Genomic DNA, 17,296 nt, shown 5'->3' with positions numbered 1-17,296 from the left:
CTTAATTATGAGATATTTTGTTTACTATTAGAGAAAAGAAAAATATAATTTAGTCCCTGATTCTGAGAAAATCAGTAAGGTTGTGATATACACATGCAAAATCAAGGCAAAAATTAAAATGTACGAGAGAGCAATAAATACTATCAAGTAAAATCCCTTCTTATTGGGAAATGAGGCGGCTTCTAAAAATTAATTTCCTCTAAGACCAGATTTTACCCAACGTGATAAACTTTAAAACTATATTTTTTCAGAGATCTTAGGGGCAAAGCAGATACTATTTATAGCGAGAAAATGACTTCAGAGGTTAAATATGTGAGCAACATGATTTGGAGAAATAGAAAAGTTATAACAGGCACTATTTTGGTGCTGGGGATAAATATAATCAAAATGTTTGTAGAGTAAAGAAAACTACTACATACAACAAAACAATTTCAGGAAGTCGGGAAGTTCTATAAAGGAAATACCTCAAGGTTATCAATGGTTAAGAATGACTAGAAATCATATGTGTCTTTAGATAGAGTTCTTTTCCTTTCTTTTTTTGTGTTATTTTTTTAAATTAACATATAATGTATTATTAGCAACAGGGGTACAGGTCTGTGAATCGCGAGATTTACACACTTCACAGCACATCCCTCCCCAAAGTCCATAACCTCACCACTCTCTCCCTCCCCCTGGCAACCCTCAGTTTGTTTTGTGAGAGTCTCTTATGCTTTGTCTCCCTCCCGATCCCATCTTGTTTCATTTATTCTTTTCCTACCCCCCAACCCCCCCTTGCATCTCCCCTTCCTCATATCAGGGAGATCACATGACAGTTGTCTTTCTCTGAGTTATTTCGCTAAGCATAATACCTTCTAGTTCCACCCATGTCATCGCAAATGGCAAGATTTCATTTCTTTTGATGGCTGCATAGTATTCCATTGTGTATATATACCACATCTTCTTTATCTGTTCATTTGTTGATGGGCATCTAGGTTCTTTCCATAGTTTGGCTATTGTGGACTTTGCTGCTATAAACATTCGGGTGTATGTGCCCCTTCGGATCACTACATTTGTATCTTTAGGGTAAATACCCAGTAGTGCAATTGCTGGGTCATAGGGTAGCTCTATTTTCAACTTTTTGAGGAACCTCCATGGTGTTTTCCAGAGTGGTTGCACCAGCCTGCATTCCCACCAACAGTGTAGGAGGGTTCCCCTTTCTCCACATCCTTGCCAGCATCTGCCATATCCTGACTTGTTAATTTTAGCCATTCTGACTGGTGTGAGGTGGTAACTCATTGTGGTTTTGATTTGTATTTCCCTGATGCCAAGTGATGTGGAACACTTTTTCGTGTGTCTGTTGGCCATCTGGATGTCTTCTTTGCAGAAATGTCTGTTCATGTCCTCTGTCCATTTCTTGATTGGATTATTTACTCTTTGGGTGTTGAGTTTGATAAGCTCTTTATAGATTTTGGATACTAACCCTTTGTCTGATATGTCGTTTGCAAATATCTTCTCCCATTCTGTCAGTTGTCTTTTGGTTTTGTTAACTGCTTCCTTTGCTGTGCAAAAGCTTTTGATCTTGATGAAGTCCCAATAGTTCATTTTTGCCCTTGCTTCCCTTGCCTTTGGCGATGTTCCTAGGAAGCAGCTGCTGCAGCTGTAGTCGAAGAGGTTGCTGCTGTGTTCTCCTCAAGGATTTTGATGGATTCCTTTCTCACATTGACGTGCTTCATCCATTTTGAGTCTATTTTCGTGTGTGGTGTTAAGGAAATAGTCCAGTTTCAGTTTTCTGCATGTGGCTGTCCAATTTTCCCAACACCATTTGTTGAAGGGACTGTCTTTTTTTCCATTGCACATTCTTTCCTGCTTTGTCAAAGATTAGTTGACCATAGAGTTGAGGGTCTACTTCTGGGCTCTCTATTCTGTTCCATTGATCTACGTGTCTGTTTTTGTGCCAGTACCATACGGTCTTGAACATGATAGCTTTGTAATAGAGCTTGAAGTCTGGAATTGTGATGCCACAAACCTTGGTCTTCTTTTTCAATATTCCCCTGGCTATTCGAGGTCTTTTCTGGTTCCATATAAATTTTTGGATTATTTGTTCCATTTCTTTGGGAAAAAAAAAAAAAAAAGGCTGATATTTTGATAGGAATTGCATTAAATGTGTAGATTGCTTTAGGTAGCATAGACATTTTCACAGTATTTGTCCTTCCAATCCATGAGCATGGAACATTTTCCCATTTCTTTGTGTCTTCCTCAATTTCTTTCATGAGTATGTTATAGTTTTCTGAGTATAGATTCCTTGCCTCTTTGGTTAGGTTTATTCTTAGGTATCTTATGATTTTGGGTGCAACTGTAAATGGGATTGATTTCTTAATTTCTCTTTCTTCTGTTTTGTTGTTGGTGTAAAGAAATGCAATGGATTTCTGTGCGTTGATTTTATATCACGACACTACTGAATTCCTGTACAAGTTCTAGCAGATTTGTAGTCTTTTGGGTTTTCCACATATAGTATCATATCATCTGCAAAGAGTTAGAGAGTTTGACTTCTTCTTTGCTGATTTGGATGCCTTTAATTTCTTTTTGTTGTCTGAATGCTGAGGCTAGGACTTCTAGTACAATGCTGAAGAGCAGTGGTGATAATGGACATCCCTGCCGTGTTTCTGACCTTAGCGGAAAAGCTCTCAGTTTTTCTCCATTGAGGATGATATTCGCTGTGGGTTTTTCATAGATGGCTCTGATGATATTGAGGTATGTGCCCTCTATCCCTACATTTTGAAGAATTTTGATCAGGAAAGGATGCTGTACTTTGTCAAATGCTTTTTCAGTACCTACTGAGAGTATCATATGGTTCTTGTTCTTTCCTTTATTAATGTATTGTATCACATTGATTGATTTGTGGATGTTGAACCAACCTTGCAGCCCTGGAATAAATCCCACTAGGTCATGGTGAATAATCCTTTAAATGTACTGTTGGATCCTACTGGCTAGTATTTTGGCGAGAATTTTCGCATCTGTGTTCATCAAGGATATTGATCTGTAATTCTTTTTTTTTTTTTAATCATTTTACTTATTTATCTGACAGACAGAGATCACAAGTAGGCAGAGAGGCAGGCAGAGAGAGAGAGGAGGAAGCAGGCTCCCCGCTGAGCAGAGAGCCCCATGCAGGGCTTGATCCCAGGATCCCAGGACCATGACCCGAGCCGAAGGCAGAGGCTTTAACCCACTGAGCCACCCAGGCACCCCTGTAATTCTCTTTTTTGATGGGATCCTTGTCTGGTTTGGGGATCAAGGTAATGCTGGCCTCATAATAGGAGTTTGGAAGTTTTCCTTCCATTTCTATTTTTTGGAACAGTTTCAGGAGAATAGGAATTAATTCTTCTTTAAATGTTTGGTGGAATTCCCCTGGGAAGCTGTCTGGCCCTGGGCTCTTGTTTGTTGGGAGATTTTTGATGACTGCTTCAATCTCCTTAATGGTTATGGGTCTGTTCAGGTTTTCTATTTCTTCCTGATTTAGTTGCGGTAGTTTATATGTCTTTAGGAATGCATCCATTTCTTCCAGATTGTCAAATTTGCTGGTGTATAGTTGCTCATAATATGTTCTTATAATTTTTTGTATTTCTTTGGTGTTGGTTGTGATTTCTTGATAGAGTTATTTTCTAGTGATAGTCCAGCTGAGATCAAAGGGGTCAGTCCTATGAATTAGCCAGGGAATGCATTCTGGGCAAAAACACATTAAGTATACAAGTCCTAAGGCATTAGAAGAAGTGGTACGCTTTGAAAAACATAAACGTGGGTAGATCCGAAGTTTAGCAAAATAAACTGCACAGAGATAAGCAATGAGGTTATAGAGCAGGCAGGGCCATGTCAGAATAAAACCTAAGCTCATGCCATCTAAGTCTAACAGGACAACACTAGGGGATTTTAAACAAAGAGTAAACCAATTCAGGACTTAGTAAGATCATTCTGCTGCTGTGGGAGAAAGGACAGCTGGTAAGCAATGTGAAAGCAAGGAGACCAGCTAGGTGTTTTGTATACAGTTCAGGAAAATGACATTAGTTTGCACTGAAGGGTTGAGAGCAGAGAAAGATTATGGAGGACTAACAAGACCTGCTCATGTATTATTGGATGTAGAATATGTGAGGAGGGCAAAGAGGAAGTTTAGCTTTTCAGCCTGAACAAGTAGATGAATTACAGCATCTACTGCAGACTGGGGAAGGAGCAGGATTTTAGGGGGTGTGTTTATGGAAATCAAGATCTCCATTTGGCCTAATTTTGTGATGTCCATCAAGTAAACAGTTGAATGAATACAGGAATATATAACCCAGGGACGATTAGACAGAAAGATACTGAAAATTTAGAACCATGAGCTCAGTATTTAAAGTCTCATGATCAGATGAGGTCATCTAAGAAGCAAGCATGAAGACAAAAAAAGCAAGTGAGCGGTGCTTTGGAAAACTCTTAAATCTGATAGATATGGAAAGGCCAAGTGAGGTACAATGAAAATTAGGTCATATGGTATCACACAATCTATAAAAACAGAGAACTGAGAAGTACAAGTAAGGAGAGGACTTAGAAGTGACCACTGGATTTTTGCAACATGGAAAGTGTCTTTAAGCCTAACATAAATGTAGTGGAGTTGTGCGAAGCTAAGTCCAATTGGAGAGCTAAAGCAAACAAGACAAGAGAAAACAGAAATCATCAATGAAGATAGCTCTTCAGAAGCTTGCTATAAAGGAAGGAAAGAAACAGGATCAAGGGAAGGGGTGCATCTGTAAATGGGATTCCCAGTACTGGCAATGTGAGAATTACCTATAGGAGTGAAGTTCCTGAAAAGGCAAAGGGTTTTCGAACTGTGAGTACAAGTAGAAGGCTTTGCATTTTAGAGAAATAGGAACTATCCGCCAATTTCAATTTCAATTGAAACAAAAGGGAAGAAAAATATATGAGACAAAATATATGAGACTTCAGAGGAAAGATAATTACTGTTTATAGATGGTAAAATACAGCTTGTGACCATGCGAGGGAGAAGGAGGGGGTAAAAGGAAGAAGTTAGATCCCTTTGCTTCTCCCATTCTTACAGCTTCTGTGGTAATACAATTAACAACCTTCTCAACAGGTGGGGAGAAGCCAAAGGAATGGAGAACAATCTATTCTTCACAATAATACCAGCTACCCAACTGTGATGTTATTAACAGGCATGCCTCATTTTATGGCACTTCAGATACTGTGTTTTTTACAAATTGAAGATCTGTGGCAACACAGTGTTGAGTATGTCCATTAGTGCGATTTTCCCAACAGCATTTGCTCACTTTCTGTCTCTGTGTCACATTTTGGTAACTCCTGCAGTATTTCACACTTCTTCATCATTATATTGTTAAGGTGATCTGCAATCAGTGATTAAGACTTGCTGAAAGCTCAGATGATGGCTAGTAATGGGAGCATTTAAGTATTTTAAAGTATCATATGTATTTTTTTAGAAACAATGTTACTGCACACTTAATAGACTATGACATCATGTGTAAACATAACTTTTACATGCACTAGGAAGCAAAAAAATTCATCTGACTTGCCTTATTGTGGTATTTACTTAATGTAATGCTCTGGAACCTGTACTATATCTTAAGTATAACTGTATTTCTGAGTGTCATATTCCTTAACTTAACCCTGCACGTCAGCAACACTCCACAGCTTAAGAAGAAAAACTTCTTAGTATGACATGAAAAAGTTTATTATTATTTCGGGTATGTTCTTCCCAGTCTTTTTTCTAATGATTTTGTTTTCTAGCTAAGACTATTTAATAGATGTAGTATAGGTTATTTAGTATAGGTTAGATGCAGTACATTTAACCCTAGTGCCTGGTTCTACTTATTAACCTCAAAGGATTAAATACAATAATCCATATAAAGCAGTTCATCAGTGTTTGCATATCTTAACCATTTAATAATCATTAAGTACTATTAGAGGCACATCTATAATAACTGGGGAGTCCCTGGCCAGACTTATCAAAAAGAAAAGAAAAAGGACTGAAATAAATAAAATCATGAATGAAAGAGGAGATATCACAACCAACACTGCAGAAATACAATTATAAAAACCTATTAGAAGCAACTGTATGCCAATAAGTCAGGCAATCTGGAAGAAATGAATGCTTTCCTAGAAATGTATAAACTACCAAAACTCCAGAAGAATACTAAACCTGAACATTCAGACCCATAGCCAGCAAGGAAATTGAAGCAGTTATCAAAAATCTCCCAACAAACAAGAGCCCAGGGCCAGATGGTTCCCCAGGGGAATTCTAATTCTTTTGAAACTGTTCCAAAAAATAGAAATGGAAAGAAGACATCCAAACTCTTTATATGAGGTCAGCATTATGTTTATTCCAAAACCAAAGATCCCACCGAAAAGAATTACAGACTAATATCCCTGATGAACACGGAAGCAGAGATTCTCACCAAGATAGGATTCCAACAGAACATTAAAAGGATTATTCTCCACAACCAAGGTGGATTTATTCTTGGGCTGCTAGGTTGATTCAATATCTGCAAATCAATCAATGTGAGACATCACATTAATGTAAGAAAGGACAAGAACCATATGATCCTCTCAACAGTTGCAGAAAAAGCATTTGACAAAGTACAGCATCCTTTCTTGATGAAAACACTCCACAGTGTAGGGATAGAAGGTATATACCTCAATATCATAAAAGCCATCTATGAAAAGCCCACAGCAAATACCATTCTCAACAGGGAAAAACTGAGAGCTTTTCCTCTAAGGTCAGGAACATAAATGGGATGTCCACTTTCACAAATGCTATTCAACATTGTACTAGAAGTTCTAGTCTCAGCAATCAGACAACAAAAAGAAATAGAAGGCATCCAAACCAGCAAAGAAGAAGTCAAACTCCCACTCTTCATAGATGATACTCTGGGGAAAACCCAAAGACTCAACCCCCAAATTGCTAGAACTCATATAGGAATTCAGTAGAGTGGCAGGATATAAAAATTGATGCACACAAACCGGTTGTCTTTCTATATACTAACAATGACATAGGAGAAAGAGAAATTAAGTAGTTTAATCCCATTTACAACTGACCCAAAAACCTAAGATACCTAGGAATAAACCTAGCCAGAGGCAAAGGATTGGTACTTAGAAAACTACAGAACACTCATGAAAGAAATTGAGGAAGACAAAGAAATGGAAAAATGTTCCATGCTCATGGACTGGATGAACAAATACCGTGAAAATGTCTATGCCACCTAGAGCCATCTATACATTCAATGCAATCCTTATCAAAATACCATCAACATTTTTCACAGAGCTGGAACAAATAATCCTAAAATTTGTATGGAAGCAGAAAAAACCCCAAATAGCCAAAGGAATGTTGAAAAAGAAAACAAAAGCAGCAGGCATCACAATCCTGAACTTCAAACTCTATTACAAAACTGTAATTATCAAACAGTGTGGTATGGGCACAAAAATAGACACACAGATGAATGGAACAGAACAGAGAAGCCAGAAATAGACTCCTAACTCTATGGTCAACTGATCTCTGATGAAGCAGGAAAGAATATCCAATGGAAAAAAAGACAAGTCTTTTCAACAAATGGTGTTGAGAAAATTGGACAGCCACATATAGGAGAATGAAACTGACCATTTTCTTACAACATACACAAAAATAGACTTAAAATGGATGAAAGACAGATGTTAAACAGGAATCCATCAAAACCCTAGAGGAGAGGGATGCCTGGATGGCTTAGCCAGTTAAGCATCTGCCTTCCGCTCAGATCATGATCCTACGATTCTGGAATCAAGTCCTGCATCGGGCTCCTTGCTCGGCGGGTAGCCTAGTTATCCCTCTGCCTGCCACTTTCCCACTTGTCCCCTCTCTCTCTCTCTCTCTCTCTGGCAAATAAATAAATTGCAATCTTAAAAAAAAAACCCAAAATCCTAGAGAACATAGGCAGCAACCCCTATGACCTCAGTTGCACAACTGCTTGCTAGACACATCTCCAAAGGCAAGGGAAACAAAAGCAAAAATGAACTACTGTGACCTCATCAAGATAAAAAGCTTTTTTTTTTTTTAAAGATTTTATTTTTTATTTGACAGAGAGAGACCACAAGTAGACAGAGAGGCAGGCAGAGAGAGAGAGAGAGAGGAGGAAGCAGGCTCCCCGCTGAGCAGAGAGCCTGATGCGGAACTCGATCCCAGGACCAAGCCGAAGGCAGTGGCTTAACCCACTGAGCCACCCAGGCGCCCCAAGATAAAAAGCTTTTGCATAGCAAGAGAAATAGTCGACAAAACCAAAAGACAACCAACAGAATGGGAGAAGCTATCTGCAAATGTCTTATCAGATAAAAGGCTAGTAACCAAAATCTATAAAGAACTTATCAAACTCAATACCCAAAGAACAAATAATCCAGTCAAGAAATGGGCAGAAGATGGGAAAAGACATTTTTCCAAAGACATCCAAATGGCCAACACACCTATGAAAAAATGCTCATCACCTGTTCTATCAGGGAAATACAAATCAAAACCACAATGAGTTATTACCTCACACCAGTCAGATTGGCTAATATTAACAAGTCAGGAAATGAGAGAGTTGGGAAGGATGCAGAGAAAAGGGAACCCTTCTACACTGTTGGTGGGAATGCAAGCTGGTACATCACTCTGGAAACAGTATGGCGGTTCCTTAAAGTTAAAAATAGAACTACCCTATGATCCAGCAATTGCACTACTACCCCAAGGATACAAAGTAGTGGTCTGAAGGGGCATGCACCCCAGTGTTTATAGCAGCAATGTCCACAATAGCCAATATAGGAAAGAGCCAGATGTCCCTCAATAAATGAATAGATAAAGATGTGTTATCTATATACAATTAAATACTACTCAGCCATTTAAAAAAAAAGAGAGAAAAGAAAAGAAATCTTGCCATTTACAACAATGTGGATAGAACTGGAGGATATTATGCTAAGCAAAATAAGTTAATCAGAGAAGACAATTAACAGATGATTTCACTCATATGTGGAATTTAAGAAACAAAACAGAGGAACATATAGGGGAAGGGAGGAAAAAATAACAAGACAAAATCAGAGAGGGAGCTAAACTGTAAGAGATTCTTAATCAAAGGAAACAAAATGAGTGCTGCTGGGTGTGGGGGATGGTTGGGGATTGGGTAACTGGGTGATGGACATTAAGGAGGGCATGTGATGTAAGGAGTACTGGGTATTATGTAAGACTGATGAATCACTGAACTCTACCTCTGAAACTAATAATATACCATACATTAATTCAATTTAAATGAAAAAAAAAATTTTTTTTTGAAGATTTATTTATTTATTTATTTTGACAGACAGAGATCACAAGTAGGCAGAGAGGCAGCAGAGAGAGAGGAGAAAGCAGGCTCCCTGCTGAGCAGAGATCCCAGGACCCTGGGACCATGACCTGAGCCTCAGGCTTTAACCCACTGAGCCACCCAGGCGCCCCTAAATGAAAAAAATTAAAAAAAATTTTTTTAAAAGAGCACACACACACACAAAGTAATAAAATAATGGAGATAGAGAAGACCACCCATAAAGGCTTTCCCAGGTAAAGTCATAGTTAAGTGAAAACCTAAAGAATAAATATCATCCTGAAGGTTAAGCAAAGACGAAAATGCTTCTAAGAGAAAATGTGTCCAGTGTAAAAGTCCAGAGGAGAGAAAGATGACAACTTACTTAAGGAGCTGAAAGATATTTAATCTGGCTAGGGTACAGAGTATTTGGGAAGATGAAAGAGAAAAATAAGAAATACACCTGGAGAAATCAATTAAACAGTATTGTGGAAGGCCCTCTAGGGCCCTGTAGGGGGACATAAAGGGGTTAATGCAATCTGGTTTGTATTTTTGAAAGAACATAGACACCATATTAGAAGAAGGACTGCGAGGATTAAAAAGTGGAGCTAGAAACCGGTTTCCAAACCCTTATAATAACCAAATAAGGTTATCAGTGGCAAGTAAACATTGGCTATAAAATTTTTAAGCACTTTAATACACATTCTGTATCTTCAAAAACTTCTTTTCACATTCAATTCTTAACATAGTAACAGTAACAAAAAACCTTGATAATCATACCAGTACTCCTCTTCAGGGACCTTATCCAAAGGTGGATTCAGGCAGTAAATATGATAGGCCATGTTACATTCATCACATAGAAGTTGCATGTTAGGTTCCTGTTTTCCACCACATATATGACAGGAGCAAGAATGACATTTCTTATTTGGATCTCCACCACAAATGTCACACTCAGGATCATTTTTCCCTATTAAGAATAAATTTATAACAAGCCCAGTGTTAGGATCATTTTTACATCTATGAATCTTACAAAGAAAAACACATGAAAATAGCATACAGCTTTTTTAATAGAAAAAAAAATACAAAGAATAATCAAGTGTGGGACTTTATGAATAAATGCCTAAGCTTCATTCTATACCATCAAAATAATAGGGATGAAGCCCATGCAGAGCAGCCATCTCTACCTGCAAGAGGATAATGTATACTCTTGCCTTTATTTTTTAATTTTTTTTACTCTTGCCTTTAAAATTTGTGTTGACCAGACTGAGAGTTCCAGGGGCAATGCAGAGAACTCACCAGGGTACCATAAGGTATCTTCAGACTTCAAGGGAATACCACATTCTGTTGCACAAAGTTGTCTGGATCTAACTCCTTAATAAATGGAACTATTAAATACCATGTACTCTGTAGACCTATATCTTTCCTTGAGTGGGCTAAAGTAAGAGGGGAGGGCTGATTTTAAGAGTTAGCAAGCCCATTTTTGTTCCCATTCAAGCTATGCCCCCAAATACTTTTTATCAGTAAAGAAATTAGTATTTCTAACTCAGTTGATTTTTATCTTATTTGTCAATTGGTTCAGAATTCTGGCACGTAAGAGGTGTAGCATTTATTGCCCCCCCCCCCCACCTATCTAAATCCAAACAGCTTTTGCCAAAGTGTTTCCTTGAAATTGTAAGATATACACATGTACACAAAAAAATCTTAATGTTCATAATACAAAAATTTAAATGTCAAAAGAGAAATGGTTGGAAAGATTTTATTAAAAATAGGTAAGTTTACAAGAACCATAATACAGACGTAATCAGGTATATGAAACACAAAGGGAAACTACAGAATTTTATTTTTAAAACACAAAGATGAATTATGTAGATAGTGGAAGATGTCTAGAATGATATAGAATGTTAGAATGATTACTTCCTGGGAGTCCTACATTTACATTTTTAAAATTATTATTTTGAAGGAGAGAGAATGAGAGAGAGAGAATGAGAGGGGGGAGGGTCGGAGGGAGAAGACTTCCTGCTGAGCAGGAGCCTGATGCGGCACTGGATCCTGGGACTCCAGAATCATGACCTAAGATGAAGGCAGTCACCTAACCAACTGAGCCACCCAGGCACCCCCGATATTAAAATTAATATTGTTCTGGATTTTGAATTTCTGATAAATGTACACAATACATTTGTGGGAAATTTACAATAACAGAACTGATGTAGCAATATGAGGGAAATGGGGAAACATACTGGAAAAATGAGACAGGGGTAAGGGAAAAGGCACTAATTTCAGTATTGTGTGACTGGTCACAACCTATTCCTGCTAATGAATGGCAGATAAAATTCTGTTTCACTTCCACTAAGAGAGCTGTGACAACACGTAACTAATGGCTGTATAACAGACCTAAAAACATGCCTTTGACATGTTTAGATTTTTGGTATAGAGAGTGATGTGATCAAAGGCAATCTGGTTGTTGCTGTGAAATGATTTCTTTACATACAAATTTAAAGTTGTAGCTATAAGGTGATTAGTATTCGGCAGAGTACAGATATGAAGAATGAAAGAGAACAGAATACAGATGTACTAAGAGATAAGAGAAAGACAAAAAATCTTCATCTATCTTGGATTTGTATTGTGTTTTACGGAGAATGACTAACTTCACATTAAATAGGTTTACTCAGGGGCACCTGGGTGGCTCAGCTGGTTAAGCATCTGACTCTTGATTTTAGCTCAGATCATGACCTCTGGGTTGTAAGATCAAGCCCTGCATCAGGCTCCACACTCAGCAGGGAGTCTGCTTAAGATTCTTTTTTTTCTCCCCCTCTGCCCTTGTCCATGCCTCCTCCTCGTGCCTCTAAAATAAAATAAATCAATCTTTAAAAAAAAAAAAAAAAAAAAGAAACAGGTTTATTCAAGTTACTTTTACTCCTAGGATATAACCACACCAGTAATCATACAGAGTATGCCTGAAGGCTATTAATTCAAATCTAGATATACCAGCATTGCAATCTCAAAGAATGAGAATGGCTTAGACTAGTAACATGAAAGTCTATTTACTGATCTGTTAAAGGTATTGTCTTGCTATTATCTTGCACAACTGCGGTAAGAAAAAGTTAAGCAGAAGCCTTTAGTTGGGAGTATTTTTCTAAAACAATACTAGATATTGAGGCTCCTGGCTGGCTCACCAGGTAGAGCAGGCAACTTTTGGTCTCAGGGTTTTAAGTCCCATGTTGGCCATAGAGATTACTTAAAAAAATAAAATCTTAAAAAAAAAAAAAAATACTAGATATTGACATGTAGCATAAAGTCAATAAACTACTTTCTCCAAAAAATCCAGAATGAAGAGAGTATGAGACAGTAATCTATTTGGAAAGATAGTGAGTAAGCCATGAATTAAAAGACCCCAAATCTACTCCTGCCTCCGTTATCAACTAGCTGTATGATGTTAAGCAAATACAATATGTAGTGAAATACATACAATTCTCACAATTGTTCATACCTTATTTATTACTTCTCATAAACTCATGGCTCAACTGGCATTGTCAGACTCTACTCATATAAAAATAAGTCTCATTATTAAAAATCAATCTGGGGTGGCCACAAAATTACTGAGTGGGTTATTTGGACAGAATCTAATAGAAAACAAAATGGCAATAAAATGCCGAGAAAAAACTTTTTTGAAAACAAATTTTGTCATTTGAGAAAAATTCATTAAGTCCACTAAACCAAAATGATCAAAATTGTTGTTTTGCAAATGTTTGTATGATCTACACTCTTATACTTTCTCAGAAGTTATTTCCTGGGTGGTTAAAATACCAACCAAGTACAACACATGTAGTCTAAATTCATAAGAAAAATCCATACTTAAAAACTTTCCATCTGCCAATGACAGGGGATGAGCTCCAGGTTTCTCGATCTTAAAGATTTCATTTACAAATCTTATCTGGCAGTCATTTAATTTTCCTTCAGAACCCCTGTTTAAAAAAAAAGGAGAAAAGTTAACTTTTGCCACCAAAATCTAAACCCTAAACAATTAAGAGTCATTTCAGAAACCCACTGACTTTACTGATTTAAAACTGGGATTCCAGCTATTCTAATCACCTTGAGCTATTGTTTCCAATGGCAGGAAAAGTCCAACAGTGATTAGTTACTATTCAAAGTAAAGTGTTAACTTTACTGCAATATTAGGAAAAAAAAGTTAGACTTCACCTAGGTTATAAACACTAGGTTGAATGGTACTCTAATGAATCAAAATAAAAGATTTAAACATATTTCCAGTAAATACAGTACGTCTCTGAGTTAAAGGTTACTTATTAAAAAGAAAAGTCCTTCAGATTCTAAGCCATATTCTTCAAAGACACAATTTATACCTGTTTACACATGCTTCTTCAAAGTTTCCTACTATTATGGATTTATGTATAGACTTTTCCTTTTACTCTGTCAACATTGGTTTATATTCTGAAGCAATATTATTGGGCACATACAGATTTAGAATTCTTAAATTATCTTACAAAATGTCTCTGTATCTCTAGTAATGCATTCTATATCAAAAGTGTACTTTTTTTTGGTTAGAATTTGCTTGATGATTTTTCCCACATTTTCACATGCAACACATTTAAACTTTTAATGTCAGATATTCATAAATGCAGAAAACTGCATAAATGTACAGTTTAATCAGTTATAAGGTATACATTCTCTAGTCACTGACCACAACAGGAGGCAGAAGAGTTTACCTCAGAAGCCCTTGGCATGCTCCCTCCCAACCTCAATTTCTTTTATTCCCTTCCAAGACTTGTATTTACCTTAATTTTCTTCAGTCTTATCACCTGTCTTCCTAAGCATATTATATAGTTTTGCCTGTGTTTTAAAGACTCTAATCCATCAATTCCCACATTTGTTGTAGACCTTTCTTTACAATTTGTTGAAAAACCACCACCATTTGTCCTATAGAGTTGCCCAGTATCTTGATTCTGGTATCTGCATTCCCAAAGTGTAGTTTAAATAGGTTTTTTTTCTGTTATTTGCATTTCCAGTAAGTTGGTAGCTGGATCCAGAGTAGAGGTAAAAAACCCTGGTCTGCTGCTTGCTTTGTAAATAAAGTTTCACTGGAATACAGCTACACCTACTCACTTACGCATTCTCTATGGTTGGTTTTGTGCTACAGTGGCAGAGTTGAGTAGCTGTGATGGTGGAGACCATTTGACTGTTAAGGGCTGGCCCTTTACACACACACACAAAGTCAATCCTTGCATTTAGACAGGCTTAATCAAACCCAGGTTCATGTTTTGGTAAAACTATTTATAGGTCTATTCTCTTAGGAAGCACCCAGTTTATTTAGTTTTCTTTTCCTATAATGATAGCAGCCGTCGATACTCAATGCTAAGATTAATTCGCTGGGGTTTAGAAAGTGTCGATGTTCCAGTTCTAGCATTCTTTTCTAATTTATTTGCTAGACTTCAATAGAAAGAAACCTCATCAATTATTTGGTGACTCAGTGATACATCGTGTAAAAAATACGGATTAATTATTTTCTTTGGCAACTTTAAGAAATAGTTCCCTAATGTCCTATATAGGTGACCAATGAGTTTCTGTATTACTACGAATTCACATACATACTTGAAGTGTTTCAACGCATTTTAACTATTTTCCTTGTTGATATTCAAACTATCTTTGGCCAAAAGCAACTTCCAGCTGACTCCCAAATTTTTCTGATGAGAAGTCAGCAGTCTTTGTGGCTTTCCTTGTCATCCCTAAGGCAAGATGTTTCAAGTTCATCTTGCACATTTTCTGTCCCTAGTCTGGGGTCCTATCTATAAGGAAGCCCAATTTCTTTTGGGTGGAAATACTTCAAAGCCATACTTCAGGCACTAGAAAAGCTTACTGCAACAAGACTGATCACTGTTTCAAGGCTTCTTCAGTGGACAGAGCTACAAAATTTAAGCATACACATGAATACACATATAAAATACTTCCTAAGTTCACACAAATGCTTTGATCAAAGTCAGAACTAAAGGGTAAATTTACTTTTTAAAAAACAATTATGTGTCCGTTTCTCCTTCTTCCCTAATCAGAAAATACTAATTATCAAAGATACCAGGGATATCTAAATTAGAGTGTTACATATATACTGCTTTGCTGTATCCCACATTACACACAAGACATTCTTACTAGTTGTCATCATGATTACTGAAAACAGTTTTAATCCTTTTGTGTTATTTCCACCTACATCCTACAGTTAGATCTATGATGTCAGATCATAATAATCATTACATGCTATACTTTCTTCTTTGTGCTTACTTTAGTCATAACTTTTAAATGTAAAAATATTTTAAGATTTTTTTTTTTACTTGTGTGAGAGACAGAGAGTGAGCGTGCACAAGCAGGCTACCCACTGAGCAAGGAGCCCGATGTGGGACTCGATTCCAGGACCCTGGGATCATGACCTGAGCCAAAGGCAGATGCTTAACCTACTGAGCCACCCAGCTGTCCCTAAATGTAAAAATATTTTTAATGTTTATCACTGCACTTTATGTCAAATTTTCTCCAGTCACCTTGAAGGCCTGAAGCTAGTTCTCTAGAACATTCCCCAGGAAGTATTCATGAGAATAGCTACCCTAGTTCTTCCAAAGTAATGGCAGTTTGTCTCCAGCCTTTATTCTGAAGGCCATTTTGGCTAGACTTAAAACCCTTGGTTCATCTTTTCTTGACTCATGAATGTCTTTCTGGGATACTTTCCTTAAAAGGAATGAGGATAACATCCTTACATTTTTTCCTTTTTCTTCTTAGTATGTAATCTGACATCAATGCCTTTTAAAAAGAAAAAAATTAAATGTACTGAATCCCTGGATGGCATAATTTCACTTAGCTTTATTAGCTCACAGCTATAGAGTTCCATAGAATTCATTTATTTTAATTATTTTTTGGAAATGCATTCACTACTACTGAAACTAAAATCTAATCTGACAAAAAGCAAATGAGTAGTTGTCTGAGGCCAAGGCTGAGGATAGTGGAGATATCTAAGGGACCCAAAAGAACTTTTTGGGGTGATGAATATGTTCTAGATCTTGATTACAGTGGTGGCATGGATGTATGTACTTACCAATATTCACTTAAAATATACAGTATTTATTTATATTATACATATATATATTATACATTACATAGAGTATTATATATATAAATATATATAATATTGTTGTATGTAAATTACACCTCCAAATTATTTTAAAAAGATACTACGGAAGCTTACGTTCTTAAATCTCCTGGCTCTATTCTCTTTCTCTATTTTTAACTTTTTTATTTTTGTCTTTATTGTCCCTATCCTACTCAGTGTGGACTAAATTCCCAGTAGTTTTTCTTAATGGGGCTTTGTCCTGGAACAGTTTTAGCTAGATAATTTTAAGAGCTTGCTGGTTGCTAATGCCTTAAAATTTTATTGCAAATTGCTTGAACTCACCTAATCTGGTGTGCATACCCCTTCTAGCTTCAGTTGCTGCCTTAGTCCTCTTGTAACATTAACAAATCACCTTAAAACAAAAATTACCTCACAGTTTCTGCGAATCACGATTTGGGAAGCAGCATAGCTGGGTAGTTCTGGCTCAAGATCTTGCACAAAGTTTCAGTCAAGCTGTTGACCAGAGCTGCAGTCTCATCTAAAGGCTCAACTAGGGCAAGACCACCAGGATGTATGAAATCCTCATAAAACAGTAGCTGGCTTCCCCCAAAGGAAGTTATCTGAGAGAGCCCAAAATGGAAGATTCACTGTTTTTATAACTGAATCTTGGAAGTAGTAAATTATCACTTCTGTCATATCCTATTGGTCACAAGAGTAAAATATGTAAAATATGTAAAATTATGTAAAAAAAGTAAAATATGGGAGGGAAAATGCAAGGTGTAAATACGAGGAAGCAGGAAATACTGGGGATCATTTTGAGAAATGGCCATCATACCTGCTTTTCTCAAAACAGCTTGCTAAGTTAATTATTTCAGAATTCTTG

General features: G+C 36.9%; 1 protein-coding gene across 5 annotated transcripts in view; it reads right to left on the bottom strand.

Moving 5' to 3' along the window:
* The window catches only part of UHRF2 (ubiquitin like with PHD and ring finger domains 2), an 87,569-nt gene that overhangs the window by 21,775 nt on the left and 48,498 nt on the right, over window positions 1-17,296 (bottom strand). For all 5 annotated transcript variants that reach the window (XM_082695167.1, XM_082695165.1, XM_082695168.1 and 2 more), the window contains 2 exons: window positions 13,164-13,273; window positions 10,092-10,278 (listed from right to left, as the gene is read on the bottom strand). In XM_082695167.1, coding sequence (XP_082551293.1) covers window positions 10,092-10,278; window positions 13,164-13,273 — 297 coding nt within the window. The remainder of the gene's footprint in view (window positions 1-10,091; window positions 10,279-13,163; window positions 13,274-17,296) is intronic.

The sequence above is a fragment of the Mustela nivalis genome, assembly GCF_964662115.1.
Source record: "Mustela nivalis genome assembly, chromosome: 13".
Lineage (NCBI taxonomy): Eukaryota > Metazoa > Chordata > Mammalia > Carnivora > Mustelidae > Mustela > Mustela nivalis.
This window is presented reverse-complemented; position numbering and strand designations above follow the sequence as displayed.